Genomic DNA, 26546 nt, shown 5'->3' on the forward strand with positions numbered 1-26546 from the left:
AAAGGCTGGACAGGACAATTCAATGCAAAATGTAACTGAGAGCCAAAAAACCACATGGGTTTCAAGGACTCAGTCAAAAGATACACTGCAGGGATATCAAACTGGAGTCTGAATTGTTGATCGTTTACAAAATACAGGCAAAAGCAATAAAACACAGCTTACCATGACTTTTAGATCCACAAAAGTGCTGGTTGTGCAGTTGAAAAGATCAGGAGGCAGCCAGCCCTTCTCAATGTTACAATGGCGAACTGCGTTTCCTGAAGGAAATGAAGCATTAATGTAAATAATGTTCTGAATTGTGCTGGCTAAGTCTTCACAGATTTCAGTTATCCTAGGCTTTCAGATTTCCTACATTTTCAAGTTTCTTAGAGTTATGCACATATTTCACTTTCCGAACTGGGATTCCTGTCTGAGAAAAGTTAAATCCTACTAATCTTCACGAATCGTTTTCCCCAGGCTTTAGAGAAAAGTTAGGGAAGCTTCAAGATCTGCCCAACCGCTCTCAGCCTCACTGCCCTAAGGTTCTCGAATGAATTCAGCAGTTTATTGACACCAAATATGAGAAAGGCTGTGCACTTCCTAAATATTTCTGAAAACATATCCCTGCTCAGATCCCTGTGCAACAGCCTGTGCAGGAAGACCCCCTGGGTAAATGCTGTCTTCATGCCGAAACGTGTCAGCACCTTCGCAGGCTGCATGTGGGAAACACTTCAGCCAATGTGTATAATAATTGCCTTTTGCCTCTTGTCAGTGGTCTGTGAGCAGCTTACTGTTTAATTTAGCCTATTATTTTGTACTATTTGTCAAATCATTTTCTCGGCTGTGGATCCTTCACAGTGAATTGCATGTTACCAAATTCAAAATTTACATTGTGCTAGTTAACTTGCACATAACATTTTGCGTGTGTCTAAGAATTATAATTAATTGAATAGTATCTAGTTATATTATTTCTCTTCAATGATTAGGAAAACACAATTAAGCTTCAGATTCTTAGTTTGAATATTCATACTATAAGGTTTACTGTTTTGAATGTTCTGTAAAATCCCCTTAAAACTTGCAATTCCTATATGTAGCCTTGCCCGCTAGCCTATTTGCTGGAACAGACACTGCGGTCAACCACAAGCACAGTGCAGAAAACTCATTTTAATTCAACTTCACAGTGCTTAATAATGTAAATATTCTCCACTTCAATATTATTATTAATAATAATAATAACAATAAATTCTAACCCCTAAAATGCTCAGAACAGGAGCTCATTTGACCACAAATCTTCTGCACACGTACAGGCAGTGACCTCCACCAGTAATACTTGGGGAAGTCACGTAACCATTTATAACTCATTGAGCCTGAGAAGTGCTTGCAGCAGAAAGTTACCAGGCCCAGAAATGAGACAGAGGTCTCATTTCCCACAGAACAGCCTTCAGAAAGATTGTAAACTCTGTTTTCAAAAATCTGATGAATGTTTGCAGGGACATGTGAGAAAAGCAGATTGTCATTTGTTTGCTGTACAAAACGACACAGCTCATGTGCTTCATAAAATGCATTTTTCAGCTGTCTGAATTACGGGTTAGAGAAAAGATGTTGAGCAGAAAAACACGAGTTCTGTTGTAACTCTTAGCTTTATTAGCCTGCAAGGCTAGTAAAGTAATCTTCACATAAATGATTTTCCTCATTTTATCTTTGCCCAGAGGAGCTGTATCGCTAAAGAACATGTACAAGTCACTAGAAGCTAAGAGTTACATGTGTAAGAATTGCTTGATAAATAGAAAATAGAAAACTGGATTGTGGCTTTTTTTTAAAATACAGATACAGAGTTTCTGTACTTTAGATGTGTTTATCTGCTGCACTTTTGTACTTATTTTTTGCTACTATTCCAAATGTATTTTAACAGTGCTTGAGTTTCAGCTAGCTAAACTTTTCTGCTCGTGATATGCATGAGCTATGCTATAATCTCTAGACTAAATGAATTAACGCCATTCCCTATGTACACATTTCCTTGCTTTTTTTTTCCCCTCAAACAGGCAAGTAGATATAATAGTTTATGTTGTACCCAGGGAACTTACCCACTGATCCCTTAGGACATGGCACAGCAGCTGGCTGGCCAAATTTGGTCTGTGGCCACCAAATACCAGCCTCGAAAGCTTTGGGACAGCCATTATAAATTACTGAAAACAGAAAAAGAAATGATGCAATTTTTCTGACAAGATAAAAATCACAACAAGGAGATATTTCATCCTGCCTAAAGGACCTTCCTGCAATTCCCAAGCCACCTGCAATGCCTTCCCAGCGGTAACCTGTCGGCTGCTCCTCATCCAGCAGCACGGGCAGACAGGTACAGGCAGAGGAGAGTCCAGGATGATTATGGGGCTTTGGATTTTGGCTCTGCCTATCTCTGCCTGCTCCTTTATTGTGGGAAAACGTTTCCCCTTCATTTCACCCACACACTGTGGTGAGACGGCTGCTGCAGCAGCTTTGTGCTGATCACAGGAGGGTGGGTGGATGAGAGGAAAGGTGGGATGGGCAGGACGGGGCAGAAAGGCAGAGGGCTTGGGGCGTGCGGTGCTGCCTCTGCGGGCAGAAGGCACGAGGGCTCTCGCCTGCTTCTTCAGCAATACAATGCTGCACGGGCAGATAACTCGGGTTTGCAGCAAAATTAGGATTAGTGTTCTGCCCTCCGCGCCTGCCCCAGCTATATTTCCATCTGATGAAAAGTAAAGAAATATGAGCTTTTTTATTTTTCTCCAGCCACTGTGAGTCATACTGGCACAGCCTGAGGTGAAGGGGGTCCAAGTTTAGGCTGCTGCAGCTCCCATTGCTCCTGCTGGAGCAACCTCTTTGGGCTCCCATGCGCCCCAGGATGCAGCTGCATGCCCATGGCTGTGCAACCCCCTGTGTCCCCCCTGCCAGTGGCTCTGATCCCGCACAGCCCGGCTGAGCAGCAGCACTGGCTGGACAGGAGGTACCTTCACAGCCCTTCACGGTCACTTCAGCAAAGGGGTTGTCGCAGCGGTTGCACTGCCGCCCTATGACGCCGGGTTTGCAAGGACACTGTCCCGTCTCCATGTCGCAGGCACGTGTGTGGGAGCCGGATGGGAAGCAGTCGCAGGGGTAGCAAGTGTCACTGCTCTGGGGCCTGTAGTAATTTGTCTAGAAAAAACAAAATTATAGACACAAAGTATTTGGCTTGTATCGCAAATTGCTTGCATTTTGAAATCTTGCTCTAGCAGCATGTGCATCAACCTAGCAAGTGACAGGACATGAAGAAATGACCTCCAGTTGTGCCAGAGGAGGTTCAGATTGGATATTAGGAAACATTTCTTCACAGAAAGGGTTGTAAAGCACTGGAACAGGCTGCCCAGGGAAGTGGTGGAGTCACCAGCCCTGGCAGTGTTTAAAAGATGTACAGATGAGGCTCTTAGGGACATGGTTTAGTGCTAGAGTTAGATTATGGTGAGTGTCACGAGGATGGAGCCAGGCTCTTCTTGGTGACCACCAATGGTAAGACAAGGGGCAACGGGCACAAACTGGAACACAAGAGGTTCCACTTAAATATGAGAGGAAACTTCTTCACAGTGAGGGTGACAGACACTGGAACAGGCTGCCCAGGGGGGTTGTGGAGTCTCCCTCTCTGGAGACATTCAAAACCCGCCTGGACACCTTCCTGTGTAACCTCATCTGGGTGTTCCTGCTCCGGCAGGGGGATTGGACTGGATGATCTTTCGAGGTCCCTTCCAATCCCTGACATTCTGTGATTCTGTGACTCGATGATCTTAGGGGTCTCTTCCAACCAAAACGATTCTATAATAAAAGGGCTAATTTTCAAACCACGGGATAATAATGATATTACTATTAAACAAAAAATGTAACGGCTATGGGAAGCATGCTGTGTTAGCCAGGACAATGCGAAGAGGCAGAGCTGAACGCTGTGGGGCTGGCTGGGCTGCCCTGTGCCACAGAGACCTGGGCTCTGGACCACCACTTGCAGTGCAGGCAGAAGGCCCATGTTACTCCTCATGCACTTGCTGCCAGTGCCTGGCAAACGTATTCTCGGAGGACTTGCAGTACTCTTGGAGGACTCGCAGTATTCTCTGCTTTGCAATTCCACTCTTGTATGGCATGAATAAGCCAGTAAGGAAACTTCTTGCACCGCCCCTTTATGTTTCACGTACAGGTTGGAGAGCTACCGATGATCACGTATTCAAATCGCATCTGTAAACACTTTTGATCTGAAGCGTTATGCAAGTACACAGAGCATGGTGCTGGCACCCCACTGGCTTGATTTAACCCAACAGTTGCTGTGTGCCCTGCTGGCATTTTGGAAAGGAGTAGCGGGCCAGATTCGCTGCCCTGGTCTGCACAGGCACAGCTCCTCTGATGTCATTGAAGCCTATTGTAAAACCTATTGTAAGGAGTCCTTTGTAAAACCTTTAGAAGGGGGGCAGCTCCCCTCCCGTGTCCCCTGTCTGTCCCTGCCTGTCTGTAGCAAATTCCTCATAAACTCAACAGTTGGCACAGAGGAACGCATTTATCCTCTTGTGTTATTTACCTCTCTCCAGCTGCTAGGCCTTTTGCTGGCCATTGTTCAGGGGAGAGCTTCACCCAGCTGGCCCGAGTGTTTCATGGCTATTACTCACTTACGATACACAAAACAGCACCGGCACTCCTCTGCGCCCAGGTCTGATCTCCCTCGATAAACAGGGCTGCACTTCAGAGAGATCAGAGCTGGGCTTTCATCCTCTTGGTTTGGCTTTCCAAACACAAATAAGATAAGAGCTGCACAGTATGATTTTGTGAAGGGCGGTGCCAGCAAAATGTTTTAGGTAAAGATTAACAACACTGCGCACGTATTTATGATACAAAGCACAACTGTGTGTACTTTGTCTCGGATACTCACTTGTTGCAGTTATTAGTGATATAGTAACTTTTTAAACTAAAGAAATTTTGACTTAAGACTGGTTTCTCTTGCTTACCTTGCAGCGGCATTCTCCATTGGTCTTATTGCAATCAGAATCAAACCCTTTACTAGTCTCACAATTACATGGGCCACAGATGGGATTTCCCCACCAGCCTCTGGGACAAGGCAGGTCAATCCTATAAGAGAAAATTACATTGAAAGACAGTTCTTTAAGCTTCCTCTTAAAAGGTGGGAAAAAAGGACTTTGGGTCAAATCTGCATTCAACTCCATCAGTTTATAGAGTGCAATGTATCTCACTGCAGCAGCCATCACTCAATATATATATAAATATATATACACACTGTAATAAAGGAAAATAAAGAATATCAGTGCTATGAAACCCTAGAGGGAATGCTTCTCTAAATGTATTCAAGACTAGCTCCTCTATGTAAGAAGCGTACATCTGTACAAGCAAATAAAGTGCATTTTCCTCTGGGAGAGTGCGATGGGGCCCACGCTGCCAAGTGGAATGGTACCGGTCCCACCAGCCCCGCTCCCCGGCAGGGAAAGCGCTGACCGGCCCATGCTGGAGAGCCTGTGCCGGGTTGTGCAGGTACAGGTCCCCAGGACTTTATATCCCACTCCCCACTCCCACGGGTTCATGTCCCAGCCCTGCTGTGGGCAGCAGTGCTTGTCCAGCCTGTGGGGACACCAGCTCAGGTGCAAAGCTGGCTGCAAGCTCAGCCTGTAAAGGAAAGTCACCACTTCCAGCCAACCTGGCTTTCTCAGCCAGCTCACCACAGGGTCTGAAAAGCCCTGGTCTGCCACAGGGCAAGAAGAGGAGGAAGAGGACACATGTGGTTGGGGACACGGAAGAGGGAAGGGTGGCGGCTTTGATCCGGACTGTGAATCAAAGACTATGATTCAGAACATGAGTGTGGCAGCACAGCTTGTCGAAAGCTGTGCAGCAGCCTGAAAGCCGCCTCTGCTGAAGGATAATCCTTGTTTTCGCTGTTACTGTTTCTTCTGGGTGAGCTTCTGAGCAGGTTTGTCCCACAGATTCCCCAACACTGGTGTTGGCAAGGAGAGCTCTGGGAAGGGGCCAAGGCAGCAACCGGGGTCTCTGCTAGCTGGAAATCATTGTCAAGTGATAGCCTCAAGGACGATGCTGCTGAGTCTGTGATCACCCTAATGCACAAGGAATCCCCTCCCTGCTGCTCATTTTAGGAAAGAAAAGCTGTTTGCCATCTGTTTCAAAGACCATGTAGAATTCTGTTTACGGTAATTTCTAGGTTTGTACTTCTATGCTTTATGATATGAAAAACCACAATGCTGCACTTGACATGATGTCAGCAGATAACAACAAGGGACAACGTCTCTGCGTGGCTAATCCAGAGGAATGAAAGACGAATCTGGCAACAGCATGGCCAACATTTGCAAGCCCACACAACAAAAGGCAGAGGAAGAGGTTTGCGGTTTTCAAAGGGAAGGAAACATCACATGAGCTGTTCCTAAATGGGCAGACAAATGCACTTCATTTGCACACCATGAATGGCCCATATTACAGCAAATCAAAGTGCCGTCTCTGGAATAAGAGGAGGCTGGTTGCTGAATGCTTATCTGAGACCAGGAAGCTGGTTACGAGGGAATCAGCACATTTTCCCACACAGCAACAGGACACAGGCCTCCCAGGCTATCCAGAAGAGATGGCTTTTTGCCAGCCCAGGGACTGGACCCAAACTGCAAAGCCATTTTATCTGGCCACAGGCCACCTGACTGGGTGCATCGCTTGTGCGTGTGCTGGGGGAGCTGAAAAAGAGAGACGCAGAACAACCTCAGGGCAAGCCCACCACAAGGTACAGGTCAGATGCAGTGCTGTGTAACACTACAATGGGTTCAGTCCCTGAGCTGCTGCTGAAGAAAAGCAGCCCCTGAGTATATGGAAGTTTGCCTGGTCTCTGGGAAGAGAGCTCAGGAGTGCCAAAGGGCAGGGAGCCGGCAAATACCATCTACTATGAACACTCATATTGTAACAGGAAAGCTAACCAAAGCAGAAAAGGAAGCAGGAGAATTGCTGCCTTGGGAGAAAAGGTACCTGGTAGGATCAAGAAACCAAGAACAAAAATAATTGTCTTACTTGCTCTCGCAGTACTGTCCATAGTAGCTTTGTCCACATTTGCAGGTGTAGCCATGGGATGAGCTGGGTTTGTGCACGCACGTGGAGACATGCTCACAGGGGTTCAAGTTACATACATCAACGCAGTCTTTCCCAAAGTACCCTGGGGAGACAAGGTCATAAAATTACAGCAACCATTGTAATTTACGATTTGCATGTCTCCAAAAGACCATCTATTTTAAGCATATACAGTAATAACACATCTTCAAGAACAGTAGATTCCCCAAGATACTGTCAGAAAGAAGGTTCTCTTTTTCCTCTCAGCAAAAAAGACTGTTCTTTCGACAGTCTGTTAACATGCTTGAGGCACCCTTGTGCCTTTGGTCCCCAGTTTTATATTCAGGGCATCTGTTACAAATAGTTTTGTATTCTTTCCCTGTGTGTATGGGAGGTGACTGCGCTGGGTGCTGACAGCATGTGCTGGCTACATGCACCAAAACAGAGAAAACATTCAAAGTATCTCCATTAGGATGCAGGGTGTGAGACTGAAATCCAACAGCAGAAAAGGCTGGGAAAGAAAAAGAAAAAAAGAAAACAGGCAAAAGGAAAAGGGGAGGAGCCCAGAAAGAGCCCTTTGGGCCAGAGGCTGCCTCTCTGGTTGATATGTTGCCTAGAACAAATGATTCTTAGTCCATGACTGCTGTTTCAAAGCTGCTACAGTAAGACTGAGAACAATAACACTGACTGGAAGAGGAAGAATTGGAAGATGAGCACTTTGCAAGCATGCTGCTCCTGCTGCTGCCACTGCTCTTCTGATGAGAGCATGAAGATGTGATCCAGCTCCTGGACGAGTGCATGGGATGGTCACTGGGTTACCTGGGTCGCAGACACAGGAGTAGCTGTCCCAGTCGTCACTGCAGTAGCTGTTCTGGGGACATGGGTTGGAATCACAGGGGTTATCCACTTCGCAGCCCTCCTTCACGTTGATCTTGATAGCCTGTTTCATGTTGAGTGTAGCTATATTTGTTGATGTCTCTCCCATTCTTACTCCCTGGTGACAAAACCCAATTATTTTTCAATTAGAGTCTTCAATTCAATTCAGAATACAGTGCCATGTGTTTCAGTACTTCCATTAATCCATGAGACTACATCAGAGAAGAAAAGAAACCACCCAGATTTTTTTTCAAATGCTGTTCCCCTGTAAGACCAGATTTGCACCTGGGAAAGTGGGTGGAATTTAATATTTTGATTCTTAGATATGTTGATGGAGGAAACAGAAATGTTCAGCAATGGACGAAAAATTAAACCCCAACATTTTCACATGGGTATTTTCTTAAAAGTTCAAAGTTTGTTGCTACATTTTTCATTTCATACCTGCATACAGCCATAAAATCCCTGCTGAACAGAGGCTTGATCTCCAGAGACACCTCCCACAATGATGCTTTTCATTTTCAGTCCAGGTAGTTGATTTCCAATCTGCACAGTGCTCTGTTGAGAAAAAGGGCAATCGATAAGAAGCACTATCATCCTTTGTGACACAGGCAGCCTACTATCTGTAGTGATGGAGTCACGCAGTAGCTGACAGTAGATTACAGAAAAAATACAAAAGCAGTGAGGAGATAGACAGACATCCAAATGTGGCTTTTTACAGACTTCTTCATAAACCAGCTTATCATTAGGCTTAATAAATCAATATAACTTCATTAGGCACTAATCACTGTGGAACATGTATCACAGCATAAGTATTTGTCCACAATGCTTTATCCTGCTTTCTCCTACAAATGCTTCTGTAGTGCTTAGTGGCAAAGTGATGATGCTGCCTTACCTGGTACATCCCATAGTCCAAGGACATGACAGCAAGGTACTTGATGTCTTTACCATCTTTAGCACTCTTCAGCTCTATTAATAGATGATGCCATTCCCCATCGCTGACTCGCAACTGGCTCATCTTCAAACTAGCAACCTGGCTCAGCCCACTGTACACTTCAAACTGCACGTAGCTGTTCAGTATCTGTTGAAAAAAAAGGTCTATTTTTTTTCTACATATTTGTATTTGATGTGGAAGGAGGCAGGAGGCAAGATAATAACATTTCCTAAGACAACTCGAAAGGGAAAAAAGCCAAACAGTAAAGAAGGGAACACTTGTAATAACTCCTTGTATAACTTTGGACTCTAACTTACTCTCCTGACAAAAAAAAACCCAACAAACCCAAAACAATTAAGACACCTCTTCTGCATCTCTGTTAATGAACACTACTACCTCTGAATTTTACAATGAACTTTTGATCATTGGTCTTTTGATCTTTGTAAAAGGGTGAAGAAATAATTTGTATTTATTGATGTACATTTAGCTGGGGGGATGAGGCCATGTAGTTCATGTGGCCATATCCACTGATGAGGGAAAATTTCTTAATTATTTTCTAACCAAAGGCAGCCACATTTTTACCTGAATGTTGATCTTGGATGCAGACCCAGCATTGGCTTGCATTAACATGCCATTGACTTTCCGGGTTCTGAACATCAGCCCAATGTACCACGGCACAGAGATGGTAATGTCAAGGTCACTCCAAACGATGATGCTTTCACCACTGAAACGCTGAGGAGAAGGCATTGCTGTAAATCAAAAGACAGGAGAGAAACAGTTGATATCCTTCAGGACAAAGGTTAAGAGGAGAAATGATACTATGTCATGGTGATGGCACAAGATGGCCAGATCCTCTTCCACTGAGCTATTTTTAATCTACTGTGGAGTAAGGGCCAGTCTAGGGGAGTTACTGTGAAGCAGCTGATAACGCTGTAAATTCACAACCAGTGCTTGTGGGGCAGGCACCTTGTCCCAGTGCCTACTCTCACAGGCAGCACCCCCACGCTGCTCTGGCATTACACAGGTGAGATGTTCCTAGAAAGGTGAGCTCAGGATCTCTGCTGATACAGTTCTGCTGATGAGTGGGCGGACAGAGGAGTAAGTACGATGGCAACACTTGCTGCAGATGTTTGCAACATACCCTTGATTACCCTGCTTCTAATTAACAGATTAAACACAGAGGAAAAGGCTGGGAGGCAACAGGAAATATTAATTAATTATAAATACTCCAGGGCCAGATTATTCAGCTGTCTCAGCTGTGCAGCCTTTTCACAGGGAGAAAGCTTGTGTGGAATTGCATTAATCACCTGCCTTAAATATCTCAAGGAGACAGCTGAAGAGCTGCCCTCCTCTCTAACCTTGCATGAACAGTGCTCCTACAGGGAAAAACTGATGACGGCCTTCAATGGAAAGCTCTTTGCTGATGGAAAATAGGGGAACACTCATCCTTTGGACTTTGAAAGTAGTTACCTCAGGTAACAGGAGCTACAATACCATGGATTAGTTGGTCCCACTGATTAGAAGCACAAGTTAACCTGCAGGAGCTCTGTGCTATTTGCAACACCTCATATGGCACCGCCACCACGCGTGGCACCTTGTAGCGGGACCTGCAGTCAGCCCCTGCCTGATGTCCTCAAGGGCACGCTGGTGAAGTTCACGGCAGCTTTCTGCAAGTGGAAGCACGCCTTAGAGACTGGGTACAACAACCGCTACGGATTGGCCCCTAGCCTTGCATCTCCTCATGTGGATGGTCAGTGAGATGACAAGGCTTCACACTCTCCTTCCCCTTCTGCTCCACACTGCCATACCTGCTGACTCTTTTGGATTTTCTTGTAGTAGAAGAGATCACGTACGTACAAATGCGTACGTGTTACTATAACATGGCAAGTCCTTAGAAAACAGTAAAGGGATGACATCACAGCAGAAGGTGGAACCAGGTTGATGTGAAGTTGCATTTTTTGGAGGAAAAAAACCCAAACCTCAAATTCTGATATGTCTGGTCTCTATAAAGGGAAAGGCTGCGGGGAGAGGAGAGCAGAGGTGGGAGGAAAGTGCAAGCTCTTCAGCTCCCTATGTGTGAGAAACAAGATGGCAGTGACTAGTGGACTATCACTAGCCAAGCCAGAGATATCACTTGCCCTTCTCCAAGGTGTGGTTACTCCACCACCCCATCCTGGGGTAAGTGCAGGCAGCCCCAAAGGGCAACCCTTCTCCCTCCTGCTCCAGGCTGTGATCTCCCCTTTGCAGTCACACTCAGTCCTCCACGAATGCTACCAGGAGAATATGGTGGAACAACCGAAGCTTAGCCTCCTCTTAAAACCCAGACAGCAATTTAAAATGGTTTGCCACCAGACACAATGTCCCCGGTTTGCTTAGAACTTTAATTTGATGCTCAAGCTCTGGTTGTCTGGGCCAGGGCACAATTTGTCAGCCCACATGGCACCAAATCAATGTAAAAGTAACCAGGACATCAATGTTGAGCAGGATCATTTCCTCCTTCTGCTCCACGTGTGCAAAAATCAGCCCTCTCCTTCCTCCTCTACCATGCTGACCTTCACAACAACTTCAACTTCCAACTTCTTTGTTAGTGGTTTTCTAGACTGTTGCTGAGATTTTTAAGTCCGCCTGCCACTGGAGAGTGGAGCCAGGATGCAAACCTTGCGGCTTCCCACCTGCTGGAGGCTGGGAACACTGTCTGTGAGCGTTTCAGCTCGGCTCCTGGGAGAACTGGACTGGCCTGGCAATTAGCCACCTTCTTTTCTCACCAGTGGTGACTTTCGGTGCTTGCAAATACCATTCCCTTGCCACACCTGCTCCCAACTCCCCTCCCTTCCCCGGGGCCAGGGTGCACCTTTCCCAGCTAGTAAAACAGAAATCCCCATCCATCAGCTGTCCCTGCCCGCCCTCCTCGCCCCAGCCCTTCCCCATGCCTGGTACCAGGGGTCTCCATGGAAAGGCTGGTGGCCACATCCAACGTACCCAGATGGGACCTGACCACCCCGTCACCACAGAGGCGAGTGCACGTGCTTCCAAGCACAGCATGTCCCTGCCATTGGTGATGCAGTGATGCAAGCTAATAGTTTTCTCAGGGTTTGTCACTTGGAAACACCGCCTGTGTATCTATGTACACTTTTAAGAGACTCCTACATTTAAAAGCCATCAGAAATACATGAGGGCTATTCACTGTGGAGACAGAGGGTCTGGGGACACTGCCAACACCGGGATGTCACCTGCAGTTTGGGTGTAGGACACGTGACAGCTTATGTTTTGGTGCAAACCTGTGGTGTCAGCCCAAGGCTCCCACAATGACATTAGACAGCTGAGAGTGAGTTGGGCACAGCTGCTAGACCTTCTGCACAGCATTGCAATATCTCAATTTTTAAAATAATTAAACTACAACAAAGGCAAAACTCATTTTTCCCTTATTTTATCTCCTTTTTATTTGTCATCAGAGGGAGATGGGAGCTGCCACGAGGTGAGCCAGCAGGTCCTAGGAGGGTGGTGAAGGTAAAACACTCCATCCTCACAAGTGCAGACCAGATCCCAGAGTTTCTGAAGAGTGGGTAATAAAAAAAGTTGGATTTTTAACCTGCCAAAGTCTTTGTCCTCTGTGAGCCTGAAGCAGATCCAGCACTGGCAAAGGGATTGAAGAAATGCATCAGCCAATCACTCCAACACAAGAATGCAAATATTCTAGCCAAGACTTTTTAAAAAACATCTGCCTAATAATAGCTAATGCTGTTAGGATCATATCTGAGCACTCAAATGAGTGAAATGTGTGAAAGCCAGGAGTATTGTATATCAGTGATTCTTCCTGACTTCAGCTTCAGGCTTCTGAAATCTTTGGTCACGTTTCAGAAAAATTAATTTCTTTCTTGGCTTGCAATTTTTCCTTAGGGACATTTTGCCCCACAAATATAATCAAAGAAGCAAGTGGCTTGCTGCCCTCAAATTATAAAAAAAAAAAAATTAAGGCATCAGCAGGAGCACAGGGTTACCGAATGACAAAAGTCACATGCAGGAACGCACAGCACTGGGGGCACAGCACAGTGCTGAGCTGGGAGGACGATGATGCTGTGATTGTCGTCACCTGTATTACTTGAACTTAAAATGATGGCTACTGGGTAGTTTTGAGGGGATTTTCTAAATCCCAAACTTCATGTTTTGGTCTTGAGTTTGGGAAAAGAAAATGGTGAGTAAAACACAGAATTGATCAAAATTCAAAGCTAAGATAAAGACAGAGGGAAGGATTGTCTTTGCATGCAATAGCACTACTCCCCATTTATCCCAGTACAAATCACACCAGACCTGGGCCCTGGCACACTCCTGGGAGACAAGAGGTGGGTCTGTACCACTGAGACCAGCCTATCATGAAGAAAACACCAGAGCTTCACTGACAAAGATACTTGACATGAGACACATGGAAAAATTAGATCTTCATACAAACCTGGAGAGCTCAAAATATTTGAGGAGCTGTTATAGAAAGCAACTACCTTGCTAGGGGCAGTAATGGCAGCTCTGGGCTATGCATGAGGTGGGACACGAGAAGAGGCCTCCATAATTCCTTTCCCTGCCTCCCTCACCCTGCAGACCCTTATTTCCAAGCTAGAAACTTAGCTGTGTGTCCTCTTCTCCCAAGTGGCTGCTTCTTAGGCAAGGGGAGAGCAGCTGCCACCGCCTGGATCTGGCCCAGAGTGAGGCAAACTGTGCTCAAATGGTTTGCAAATCACTGTGATGTGTGCACCTCAGCTTGGAGATCTGCTATTCCAGAATCTGCGCCCTGCTGAGAGTAATCAAGAATGTCTGACTTGGGGTAAACACACCAAAAGAACAAAACGCTTTATCACACTGCAAACTACTCTGGGCTAAGCGTCATGGAGGGATAATGGAAATGAAGACATACCACAACTGCATTTGGAGGCCAGAATTTTGCCTCCTATTTCTTGGAAAGCCATGCCTAGTCTAAGCAGGTTTTCCTTCTTGGAAGCCTCCAGGAAGGCTCCAAATGAGCAACCCTCAACCAGACATGGAGGAGCCACCTTACACTGGGCTGCACTGACCCATGGGATCCCTCATGCAGAAGACTTCTTCCTTCCTTGGGAAGAAACTAACTGCAAGTTCTTCACGCCCTATAAAATACACCTGCTGCTCCTTCCTCGTCTTTTATTAATGAGGCTTTACACATACACGCACATTGTGTTCAATCAAAGTAAAACCCAATAAAACTGAAAGCGCTTATACTCAGCAGTTCTTGCCAAGAAAGCGGTGATTAAAACTGCACATTCATCCCCAGTTTGAGCCAAAGCCCAATAAAGTCAGCGGGATTCTTTCCACTGATTTGAAGGGGCTTAAGATCAGGCATTTTTACTATAAATACAGTACTAAAAACTGCCAAGTTCTGTGGAAATACTTTGCTTATGTAAGTAAATCAATGAAAGCTCCTGTTATTTGTGACAGTATGTCAGCTATCATATTTATTATATAGGTGATCTCTAAAATTATTTCAAATAGTTAGTGGGTGATTTTTAATCTTAATTGAAATGTCCTGTTACCTATCTCTTAAGCATCACAGTTTGACATGTTTGAGATGTTAATGACGGGTAATGAAATCTGCACACAACTACACGTGAAAAGGTCTTTGCATCCCACCTTGCTCGCAGTTTTTCCCTCCGTAGCGTACGGGGCACTCGCAGATGTACGTGTTCCACTTGTTGATGCATGTGCCACCGTTCTGGCACCAGTTGGTTTCACAATAGTTTCTCTGTGCTGCACAGCCTGAAATTAATGAAAACAGTTACTCTGCATGGTTTTAACAAAAAGAAGGGTCTGAATGATTGTATCTGAGGTTTTATGTAAAAAGAAACATGACCATTATAGGTTTGGGGTTTTTTCCTATATCTTTGAAGTCAGTGAAGCAAAATGTGTATGGCAAAAGTTTAGATGAGCTGAGCAAGTGTCAAATTCACAAAGACAAACCTATCAAAGTCTATTAAATACAGTCACTGAGCTGCAAATTTCTGGGGAAACTTTGGGGAAACACCACTACATGTTTTTCCCGTTTTTATACTCCTCCCCTGGCATCCGCTGCTGGAGACAGGCAGATCGATGGTTTCTGTGACTCAGTACCACTGTTCACAACTTACTGTCACCTAAACAACACACTCACCAGGGAAAACCAATGTGCAGTGTTACACAGTGGAGTAACACTACTCTACGCCATTGTTTTAAACTATACAGAAACACGTTTCCAAATGAGGGAAAAAAAAAAAATCCATCCTAAAGAAAACATTCATGCCCATCCTGATGTATATTTCTGTAAGACAAAAACTTGTGTTTAACTAAAGTTAGAGACATAGCTGTTAAAAAAGGGCTCCAAGACAAAATATTGATTTGAAACTTATGCCATGAGTCCCTTTTTAATCCGTGATCAATGCAACATACCTAAGAACTGCAATTTAGCTCTTACAGAGACCTCCAGCAGGGTGGAAGGGATTTGACACTCTTGCGTGTAAGAGCCGGTTTTATCATGATGAGAACATCTTGTACACCAGAACTAATCCTGATACGGATCCAGGGACTGGAAACCAAATCAGAAACTCCAACAGGCTGCTTCATGAAGCAGGTTTCAGATTTAGAGGACTGCAGAACTTGATTTACAGAACAAGCATAATTTGTGAAAAAGTAATTAAAAATGTTGTATTTTTGATTAACTAATCCTACTGGCTTTGAGAGCAAAGTGACATTTAAATGGTAATTAAAAAAAAAAAAAGAGGAAAAGTTCACTTAAGGGTAAATTACTGGATGAAACTCATAACAATGCAAAAGGTTTAAACAAACGCGGTCCTTTTCTGCATGCCGCTTAATCCTGTAAGCGTGCTCTGAGCCAAAGGCTATTCCATGTGTCCCTGGCACGGGCGCAGACCGCACCTTGCCCAAACAAACGGGGAGCGCCCAGCAGGTCTGGCTGCAGCCGTGCGGGTGCCGCGGTGGCACCGCAATGCCCAGCAGCACCTCCAGCCCCTGCGGCGTGCCCTGGGGCAAATGCTTTGTGCTCAGCCGTGCTAACAGAGGGACAGGGGACACTTCAGACCCCTCTGTCTCCTGCCCCTTCTCGGGGTTCCTCCCAGCGCTGGCCCCTTTGACACCCTGAGCACTGTTACACACAGAGCTACAGCAAAGAGCTTCCTTGTGTTGACTTTGGAGGCGGCAGTCACTCGTACCTGGCAGGGTGCCGTTATTGGCGATGAAACTCGCCATGTCGATGGGCTTGCTGTCGATAGAGAGGTTCCTCATGCAGCCAATAAACTGTCTGTTGTGCACCGGGAAATCTTCAGGCAGGTTTGGGACACCGCCAAGGAGGAGAGGGCCAGTTAGGTCCAAAGATCTGACAAAAACAAAGAAATGCTCATAATTTCTTGCATATAGTTTGTTTTGTTTTGTTCTTTATCTTACTGCTTCCATAAGCACATTTGAGCTGTTTAGTTTACCCATGTTGCCATGCACTTCCCTCTGCTACATCAGCACTTCCAGAGTTCGTAATCAAAGTACCTTCCAGGAACACCATAACTTTTAACTTAGGAGTTGTCATATGCATCCAGAATCCAATGACCTGTCCCTAACAGTGGCCAATACGAAGAAGAAAATTAAAATTACGGAAAAATGTGCAGCCACAGCACACTTCTTTCTGATTCCCATCACCCAGGGGCTGCCTTATGCTCCTCAGCACAGGGCTGAGATGCTGTAGATTTTGGTATAATTATTTAATTATACGCAGTGCAAACCCTTTTAAAATCCTCTGAAGGTCTTTGTCTTAACAACATTTGGTGAATGCAGCTTCCACTGAGTGACTCCACAGTGTCTGAAAAGTCTATCATTTGGTCAGTTTGAATTAGCCCTAGTTTTTATGACCCCCCCTTCTCCTGGGATTTTAGAGCAGTATGGTCTCAATGGTCTTTCTGCTGTCACTCATTAATTTATATACCTGCTTTGTTGCTTGCTGTCCGTCTCCTCTTTAAACCCAACAGTACTAATCTTTTTGGTCTTTCCTCACAGGGAAGGTTTTTTTTAATACCTAATGATTTTTCAATGGCCTTTTCTGTACCTCCTTTATTTCTATCTCCTTTTAAGATCGGACTGTTAAATGATGGAAGTAATAAGCTCTTCAGCCATCCCCTTCACTAATAAAGTCTAACATTTTATTTGCCCTTCTCTCTACATTTCCATAATGACTAGATGCTTTTTGGGGGCCAACCACACTGACCCCTGGGTCTTTTTTTTTTTTTTGCATTTTACAAGTAATTTGGGCACACGTCCGTATCTACACAAAACTCTGTGCATTCCACTCAGTGTGCTGACCTTTGCAGAAGCCTCCAACAAATTCCATCCACCAAACTAAACTTTGTCACTTTTTCTTGTTAAATCATGTCTGCTTCTCCAACTTAATTTGCTTAGTGGTTAATCACATACTGTTGACTCTCCCCTGGAAGAAGTGAATGAGTGGAAAATGTAAATACAGGGAATCCTTACTTCTTTGAGCCGGTCTGAGTCCCCTGGGCAGCACAGGTGTAGTTTCCAATGAGGGTCCCAAAGCGCACGGCCACTGCTGTGTCACAGTCGTCCACGGTCACCACGGCCACCTTCTCTCCTGAAGGCCCATGAGGAATTCCTAATCGCCCTATGTTGGGCTTCAAGAAATGCATGACACAAGTCATACAATGCTACACACGCATGGGATTTAAATGCTAGTTCAGCCAGCTCAACAGCGTACTTCTTCCTACCCCCCAAAATAGGATATGTAAACAAAATAGCAGAAGTTAAGTTGACGACGACATCTAGGCAAGAAAAAACCCCAGTGGATGACTGCAAGGAGAGTCCACACACGCTCAGTGGGTCACACAGCATGGGCAGAAGTGGCTTTTGTCTTTTCCACTACTGAACCACTTTGGCCCAAATCACTTCAAAGAGGTTTTTTCTTACTTCTGCACAGCAAGCTAATAAATTCTGCTCATTTTGCAACTCTTCACCTCAAGTGAATCAAGTCACTTGGATTTTAATATTGTTTCTGCCCAAAGCCAGAAAGCCATAAAATGATGTAATATCACAAGTGAGGCTAAAGGCTTAAATCAAATTTTCTCTGATGGAGGTACTGTCAGGGCCACAAGAAATAGAGCCCACGTTCCTATAAATGCTGTAGTGAAAGGTTGTCTGATGACTGGAAGGGAGCTCAGATGAAGACCACTGCTTTTCCCAGCTGTAAGACGAAGTACACGGAAAAGCACTGCCCATTGCTGAGCTGGCTGAGAAGCCCTCAGTTTCTAAGTGATGGAAGAATAGAGATCAGTGACCCGTAGAGTTGGACAATCAGAAATGATGGATGGTCTGAGCTTGCTCATGCAGCCACTTCAGTCCAGGCATGCAGACTGACACCGTGGGTGGTGCACGGAAGACGGGAAGAAAGTGTGTTTTAGAGCAGCAATAAATGCTCCGTCTTTCCCCATCTCCAGCTTCACCCAGGCAGTAGGAGACTCCTGACCACCCAGTCACAAGGTGCCCTGGTGCCACAAAACCGGAGTTATCACATTCAGCTTCACAGCTCCACTGCTACTGGCCCGCTCTGCCCATCACCCTGCTGGCAGTTGTCATTCTCACCACTTCAAGCGCCGAGGAAATCCCGTGATTTCGAGAGACAGAAAAGCATACGGGACCACCAGGAATCCAAACACCAAACTTCTGTGCCTCCACCACAAACACATCTTTCATCTCCACTCATTTCATAACCGATGAGATGTACGCCAGTGTGACTGACAGGAGATGGTATCTGCCATGCAGAAACTTGACAGATTCCTCCAGTGGAGAAGTGCATCGTAACGGTTAAAAAAGGGTGCACATATCAACAGCAGCATAGCAGCCTCAGTGAAGAACTAGCAAATTGTTGAAGAAAACAGTTTTCCATGCTTGGTGTCCGTAGAGAGCTACAGAGTCCTAATCTACCACTGGTGCAGGATCTCTCAGGACTTTACGGGTACTGGAAAAGTGATGAGCTGAACTGCCCCGGCTTTGCTGCCGTTCCTCTGTGGGCAAAGGGACACCTCGCAGGAGGGAAGTCACCAGGATCTGACCAGACACACGGCACCACCGAAAGCCAAGAGATGCTTTTATGATGTGTTGATCAACAACAGTTGTAACCATATGAATACAGAGGACGGCTGGGCATCGCTCTGCAGTTTGCTGTACACTCGCTTTAAAATATATATATATTGTTCGACAATGTACTGAAACCCCTTATTTGTAGAGCAAACAAGGAAGCAGTAAGGGGATAAATGCCTATTCTTTCTGTTTCACTTGCACACACATAGATTTGTTAAAATACCTAAAGCCACTTTCATTATGTGTACAGAGATAGATTTATTTCTAAGGGTAATTATCCCAATATTTAAAACATTTTCAAAAGATGTTTCCTGGTGTCGATTCCAGTTGGAAAGTATTTTCCACTTCCTCTATCAAGAACTAATGCGATCACATAGTTTGGCAGTTACACAGTATAAGGTTTTGACCTCTCTTGAGTGATATTAAGGCAGATTTTATTTTTTCCGACACTCCCTGGACTTTGCCAGGAAGCATGCGTATTTGCAGTGCTGGAAATATTATTGTATGCGATGACGGTGATGTTAGTGAGCAGCTTTTCAAAGTAAATGAAAAAATACATAGAAAATTAACCAAGCAACAGGCGGACCTTCCTTTCCAAAATTCAAATGTTTACATTCTGCGTTCTACTTCTTTCCCTTTGGAGGAATGATTCCATTAACATTTATGTTCTTGTGCTTCACTGAAATAACCTATTGTTTCCTACATGGGAGCCTTGACAAAGGCAGGGTATTTATTCTCGCAGCAGGGGGGATCTGCCCGACGTTAATCAAGATTGCAACCCGATGAGACTCAGCAGCTTGCAGCTGCTCCTTCACAGTCAACTAGCTGCAGTGGCAAAGTGACTTTTTTTTCCCCCTGACTTTTACCTAACACAGAAATCACAAAGTGTTTCTCTAGATGTTGACTGGTCATTGCAGTACAGACCTCTGGCATCTCTTCAGCTCTGGTGACCACACAGAACCATAAGCTGATGAAGAAGAAACGGAATATTCCAGTGAACAAAGAGACCTATGGACAGTTCAAACCATCCTTAGTTCAAGCACGCAGTGATTTTCTGACCATGTCAGAAGGCTCATTTGACAGAATAGGCTTTTCCCAAAATGGAAGAATATGCTGCTGGGAAAGTAAAGAGAGATTCTCTGAGTGATTTAATGTGACATGGGCTCTTTTTTCTGTTATATGTGGGAAGTACTACACTAATCATCTTCTCAGCATCTAGCACAGGGAATACCTTATAACTGAAACAATGTGAAATAAATAAAAGACTGGAACAGAGGGAGCCCAAGTTAGGAGCTCGTTCACAATTGAATGATGAAACTAATTTTATTCACTTAATATTTAGATTACTACTAAATATAGTTTGCTGTTGACACAAAAGATATTTAGAGTCTTATGCATTAAAAAAGAATCACTTTGAATAGCTGAGTCTTAGAAAGAGAATTAATCAGTGAACATCAAACTTGGGATCTAATGACAAGAATTCCTATTGCAGGCTCAAAGATCATCAGCTATAAATGAAGAAAAACAAGAAAAAAATAAACTGTATTAATTGACTAGAAAACAATTATGAACCACAGTATGATTAAAATATAACAAAGGCAATACAACAATGGGTTGGTGCAAAGATCGGTAGGAAGGAAATTTTGTGACACTGACCAGGATAGAATATTGTGGACAATTTTGATTTCATTTATTAAAAATAACTTCCAACTAGAGCAGATGCAGAAAACTGCAGCCAGGGCAATGGAAAGCTTATCAAACAGACAAAAAGCACTTGCTGTGCTTAGCCTAGCAAAGTAAAGGCTAAGGAAGAGTTTTGGAAATGAGAAGATGCTATCACTGCAATGGACACAGCACAGGGACAACTGGGGATAAGATACTCATGAGTAATGCAGGCTGGAAATCAGCAGGTGATGCTCAGCCATAGGAGGGGTCATCTTTGGGAAAGTAGCAGGGGCGAAAATTATAAAAAAGAACTTAATACATATTGTTTGTGATTACAGAAGCTGGTGTTAGCAAGAGGACTGGCCTGCATTCAAAGGAAAATAAGTAACAGTAAGTAGTACTTGGAAAATACACAGGAAAGCAAATTGCCACCACTGCATGCTAGCACACACATTTACGTTTCATCTTTGCTTCTGTGGAATCCTACTGGAGCAAGACTGATCCCTAACAGTAGGAACAGCTAACACTAACCAGCATTAATTCACACTATTATTTCCTGGAAATACGTTCAAGGAGTTAAAAGCCAGACTTTCATCTGGGTACTTAGCAGTCCTTTCTGCCTGTCAGACCCATCTCCTGAAACACCAGGCTAGCCGAAAGGCAAGTTTCATTAGCTGTGCCAATTCTGCACTCATGAGTAAATGTTCAATGTGGTGTACAGGAATTTACCAGCAGGACCCCCATTAATGGTAATGCAAGTCATGCAACTGAGTTCCTGCTCATGGGGCTGAAAATTTACCATGTGTTGCCCTAACCCTAAAGGCTGCCTTTTTACTTAGTGTTCATCCAGAAAGAAGTTGGAACTCAAACTTCAAAAACCATATGCTGTAAAACTGAGTAGCAAGAAAAGGTACTAAACAGTGCTGTCAAGAGAACTTGGTATCCCTTAAACAAACTACGAAAGACGTGGATTCATCCTGGATTCAAAAAAATAGGAAAAAAAGCAGCCCCGAGTGTTTCAGTGTGTTATCACCACCACATGATGATTCTTCAAACTTTCTGTGCATCTCATTTTAAAGTACATTGTGTTCGTTGTACTGGCCCTTGTGTTACCCTGATCTAATCACATACAGAGTTGGAGAAGAGAAAGAAGCAGCCCTGACTCAGGACCCACATGTGAGAGCAGAAACCACCTACTCTTCCCTCTAACTGTGAAATAAGGCAAACATATTCATGTTCCTCAAGTAATGCTGTGAATTAGTACATAAAATTGTACACAATATCATGAAACTTAGCTTTGCCTCTTCAAGCTTTCATGAAGAAGATTAGTGGTTCTGATGTATGGGTGGACAATCTCAAATTTCGGGCTAAGCCCTGGCATTTTCCCTCGCCCAGAGTCACCGACGGACTGGGGCTGCAGGAGCAACAGTCTCCCAGGATGTCTTTTGAAAACTGCAGCTGCCTTTCTGACCATGGCAGAGTTAAAAGTGAGACTCATGGACTGTCCTCAGCGGTGACCTGGAGGAGTGACCCTCTTGAGCCGCAAAGGTGCCTGTGTCTCCCTTTGGCCACCTGCAGTGACTTTCTGAGGTTGCAGTCAGAGAACGCCACCGCAAAGGTATTTTACTACCAATGCCCAATCTGATTTTCATGAAAGCCAAGTACGGAGCAATGAAGTGTTTAGACTTCTCCCCACAACTTCAGCAGAAAGAAACACATGTAGATTCTCCCAGATGCATGTAAAACCCTGAGAAGCTTAATCTGTGAACTAGTGTTTTCTAAATGGAGACCAGATAGAGCAGAGAAGGTCATCAAAACACATCTGTTTATAGTTTGCAAATCTACTGTGCAAATCTACTCCCATTCCACTTAAAACATCAGACACAGATATTCTCATGTATCTCAGTTTCACTTGGATCCTCTATTATTTTAAAGTAAATATTTAAACTGTGAGAGCCCACACAGTTACTTATTAAAGACACGGATGGTCTGATGATGAACAGTGAATGGGAAAGACAGATTAATGGACAATAGAAGCCTTGTCTTAAATACTTAACTGTTATATTTTTACATTATAAATACTACTGTTTTCAAAAACCATGATGCAAAATTGCTGGAGAAGTTTAAGCAAATAGTCCAATCTTTAGTAGATTTATTTGGATTAAACCAGACTAGATACTGCACATGTAACAGTAACACCACAAAGTGCAAATGTTTGTTCAGTCAACCAGCAACAGTGATGACACTCGGATTTCTGGATCTCACCCTTTTATTAGTTAATCTGCAAGACAGCAGGGCTTTTCCAAAGGTCCCACAAACATCTCCACCAGAAACACCTCCTCTCAACTTCCATTCTTAGATAAAAAATTGCCACTTGACTTTTCGCTCAGATGGAAAGAGGGAGAATGGTTTTGGGTGGCCAGGAGAGAGTGTTCCAACTTCATGGAAATTCCCCGAACTCAAAATGAAAGCTGCTCTCTCTGGCCCGAACCTCGTCCCCGAGGCTTCGCCTGCTGCAGCCACCCCGCTGAGTCTTTTGACGGAGCTGAGGAGATGACTGAGCAGCAGACTGTAAGCGTGGCCAAGCCTTTGAGAACACAAACCGGGAACTTGGGCAAACGAGACACAACCCATCTCTTTACGCTTGGCACGAGGAGACCTGTTTTCTTGGGGGACAGATATAACTTTGCATATTGTGAATATTGCATTTACTCAGCTCACTGTACACATTAAAAATATGTCTATTTTAGAAAGCGGGTCTTTTAGCAAAATGCTTTGGGCTGCATGGCTTAATATGTAGAGCTTGGCTTGTTTGCCTTTTTAACAAATGCAAATGTATAAAAAGAAAAGTCATCCTGATGTCAGTGCCAGCCTTTCAGTGTTTCCAAGAGTTGGCTTACTGGACAATAAGTTACCCTTCTGTTTTTGTTAATCAGTAGCTAATGATTTATTGACTGTTTGGAGTGGTTAAAGGTTAAAAAGAATCTGTTTGCTAGTTGATTTTAATACAAAAAACCCCACTCTTTTGCATTGTTAACACACTGGTTCAGACCCCACCACCCCAAAAGTGCTCGGTGGAAAACGCCTCATGTCCACACGCTTCGCAGCTCTTTGCTTCCTAACGCTTCCAGCTACAGTAATAATGGGAAAAAATGGAGCAACTGGCATTGGGTTGGGCTGGAGGCCGCTGCTGGGGCTCTGGCCGCCACCGGGGTCCCCCCTCGCCGGCTCCCTGCGGCTCATTAGGCAGCCGGCCAGTCGCCCCGGCTCCTTCGTTAACCCGCCGGCCCCTGCTCCGCGAGCTAACGCGCGGAAGGGAGAAACCCCCTCCAATTCCCAGGCGATGCTGTGCTGCTTCACTGGTCAAAAAGCTCATTAAGGGCCCGCGGCGGCGGGGGTCTCCCTGGGCAAGCGGTCAGAGCCTGGCCCCCCGCAAAGAAAATCAATAAATAAACAGGAAAAAACAAAAGAGGAAAACACCACACTTGCATTCCCTGGGAGAGAGACCAGGAAATGCTGGAGAAGCGCAGCGCCGTGGCAGGGACTTGCAGACCGTTCTGATCAATCAGGAAACTCCAAATTAAGCTACATTAGGAGAAACCATTAATGTTAATCTCTGCTTTTTCAAGTTTCCCCCTACAGCTTTCCAGAGCACCTTTAAAACAGGGTGGTGTGAAGTACTGAGAATCTTGATTAGTCACCAGGGAAAGGCAGGACAAATCATTTCACATAAACCCCTTACTCCTTTGATGTATCTATCTCCTTTATTCCATGAATATTTTAATGGCATTTCTTTATAGAAACTTGGCTTGAGCCTGCACAGAAACACAAGATCCTGTGACAGTGAAAAGGAAAAGCAAAAAGCTTCCCATCGGTGAGACAAAAATGCAAATCCTAAAAAGCCACCAGACCAGTTGCTTTTCCTAGACAAACTCCCTGAAACACCAATGGCGGGATCCAGGCTGGGCCACAAAGTCGAGCGAGTTTTACTAGCCTGATTTGTTATCTCCTTCACGGCTGCATCCAGAGGCTAAGCTTTGATTTTCAAAGCAGGGGCTTTTGGCACAGGTATGGGACCTGGCCCGGGTGATCAGTGCTGCCCGAACTGCTGCTGGTCTTTTGATGGTATGGCAGAGACGGGGAGCAGCCCCTTGTCCCACCATGCGGCATTGGCATGGCGAGCCTGTGAAAAGCCATGGCTACACACACACACACGGCGTCCAGACATGCTCCTTCCCTCCACAGAGCACGACTAGAATCTTCACAAATATCATCCAGCTCCTGCAAATGGTACAGTCTTGGATTTGACTAATTTTGGCAAGGGCTGCTGTAGTGCTGATGAGAAGAATGAGGTTTCCCTGCTTGCAAATGGAAATTCCACCCTCAAATTTTTATTCCCAGATGCTTCTCAGCTCTTTGATGCTGAAACAGTGACACGGCAAGGACCTGTTTTGGCTGCTGAGAGACCATGCCCATTCAAGATAACATCCAGTTTTCCACATGGGAGACCCCACTCACCACGGTGCTGTACTGCTGCAGCCCCCTCCTCCCCTCTGATCTGCCCCCATGCCTGGTGCATCTTATCCCTGCCCTCTGAACCCTTTTGCTGCCTATTTGGCTGTACCCTTCCCTTCCACCAAGAAGGATGCTCTTCCAGGATCCTTGGAGAACTGGAAGAGGAGAGCACGTGAAGGATGCTGGAAGAATATCCTTGTTCTCCTTCACGTGCCCTCCTCTCCCAGTTCAGCAAACCCTTCTCCCTTTGCCATTTCTCCCTGTCTACCTGCCAAAGTACCACTCAAATATTTTCGGCTTTACAACTTAATTTTGCATCTGGGATGCAAATGTTATTGCTGTCAGAGTCCAAGAAATACTGAGAAACAGCACAATGTGACACTTATTCATAGCAACTAACTCCTCCTCCTTGGACTGATCCCTGGTGACACCTTGCCAAGCAAACTGCTGCTCAGTGTGGGTGACAGGGGCACAACTGGGTCTATAAAATCCAGGAATCCCACACTGCTCTGTGGGCTACCCCCTCCAGGGCTGGGTCTTTGCAAGGGTCTCCTGGTGCACACAGACCCCTGCGTGGTCAGGTAATTGCAAAGTGCTGCTTCCCTTCACTCCACAGACAGATGCAAAATACCTAAAAAGTTACTGCGTATCAGCCAGTTACTGTAGATTGAGTGTGTGATTAAATTGAGATAACAGTGCACTTCAAAGCACTCACACCGAATTCCTGAGGTGCCATTTCAATGACTGTGCAGAAGCCCTGCCAGGCTGTGCTGCACAGCCTTCCAGCCCCGTCCTCAGGGGCTCATGGTGAGCCAAGGGCTGTTCATGTCCCATGTCCTTGGCCTTCAGCAGGAGCTGAAAATGTCCATTTTGGGAGGTGCCATTAAACCTCTGAGGAGTTTCGTGGTGCGGAGGTGTTAGACAGCTTGAGCGAAACTGGGCTCAAGGAGCACCGTTGGGTGCAGGTTCCCCTGGGTGATCTGAGAGCCCCGCGCCGTGGGGACGACCACGCAGCTGAGACCCAGCTCAGGTGTGGGGTGGGCACAGACCTTGGAATGGCAGTGCTGTAACTGGGCAGGCAAGCCAAGCCTTTAAAAACCTGGAAGGAGCGAGAGGAGTAAGCCCTGAGCAGCCTTGCCGAAGATGAGGCTTCCAGAAGGAGCGGAGGCTCAGGTTGATTTTGACACGACACAGTTCCTACTGTCACTCGCAGAACGAAAACCCTGGGGATGGTTTCTGAAAAGTTACTGATTTTGTTTGTGTACGAAATTACTGCCACAACCAGGAATGTTTTCAGGTGGTGTCTGCAGGCTCTGTGAGAACAACACTTCCAAAAGCAGGCGGG

General features: G+C 45.2%; 1 protein-coding gene across 1 annotated transcript in view; it reads right to left on the minus strand.

Moving 5' to 3' along the window:
* The window catches only part of CELSR1 (cadherin EGF LAG seven-pass G-type receptor 1), a 169181-nt gene that overhangs the window by 30875 nt on the left and 111760 nt on the right, over positions 1 to 26546 (minus strand). The window contains exons 6-17 of the mRNA XM_065632385.1: positions 17402 to 17559; positions 16096 to 16259; positions 14525 to 14650; positions 9458 to 9624; positions 8837 to 9022; positions 8386 to 8499; positions 7888 to 8062; positions 7033 to 7174; positions 4971 to 5091; positions 2964 to 3147; positions 2064 to 2165; positions 163 to 257 (exon numbers count right to left, since the gene is read on the minus strand). Of these exons, the coding sequence (XP_065488457.1) occupies positions 163 to 257; positions 2064 to 2165; positions 2964 to 3147; positions 4971 to 5091; positions 7033 to 7174; positions 7888 to 8062; positions 8386 to 8499; positions 8837 to 9022; positions 9458 to 9624; positions 14525 to 14650; positions 16096 to 16259; positions 17402 to 17559 (1734 nt within the window). The remainder of the gene's footprint in view (positions 1 to 162; positions 258 to 2063; positions 2166 to 2963; positions 3148 to 4970; positions 5092 to 7032; positions 7175 to 7887; positions 8063 to 8385; positions 8500 to 8836; positions 9023 to 9457; positions 9625 to 14524; positions 14651 to 16095; positions 16260 to 17401; positions 17560 to 26546) is intronic.

This window comes from Caloenas nicobarica, chromosome 1 (genome assembly GCF_036013445.1).
Source record: "Caloenas nicobarica isolate bCalNic1 chromosome 1, bCalNic1.hap1, whole genome shotgun sequence".
NCBI classification, from domain to species: Eukaryota; Metazoa; Chordata; class Aves; order Columbiformes; family Columbidae; genus Caloenas; species Caloenas nicobarica.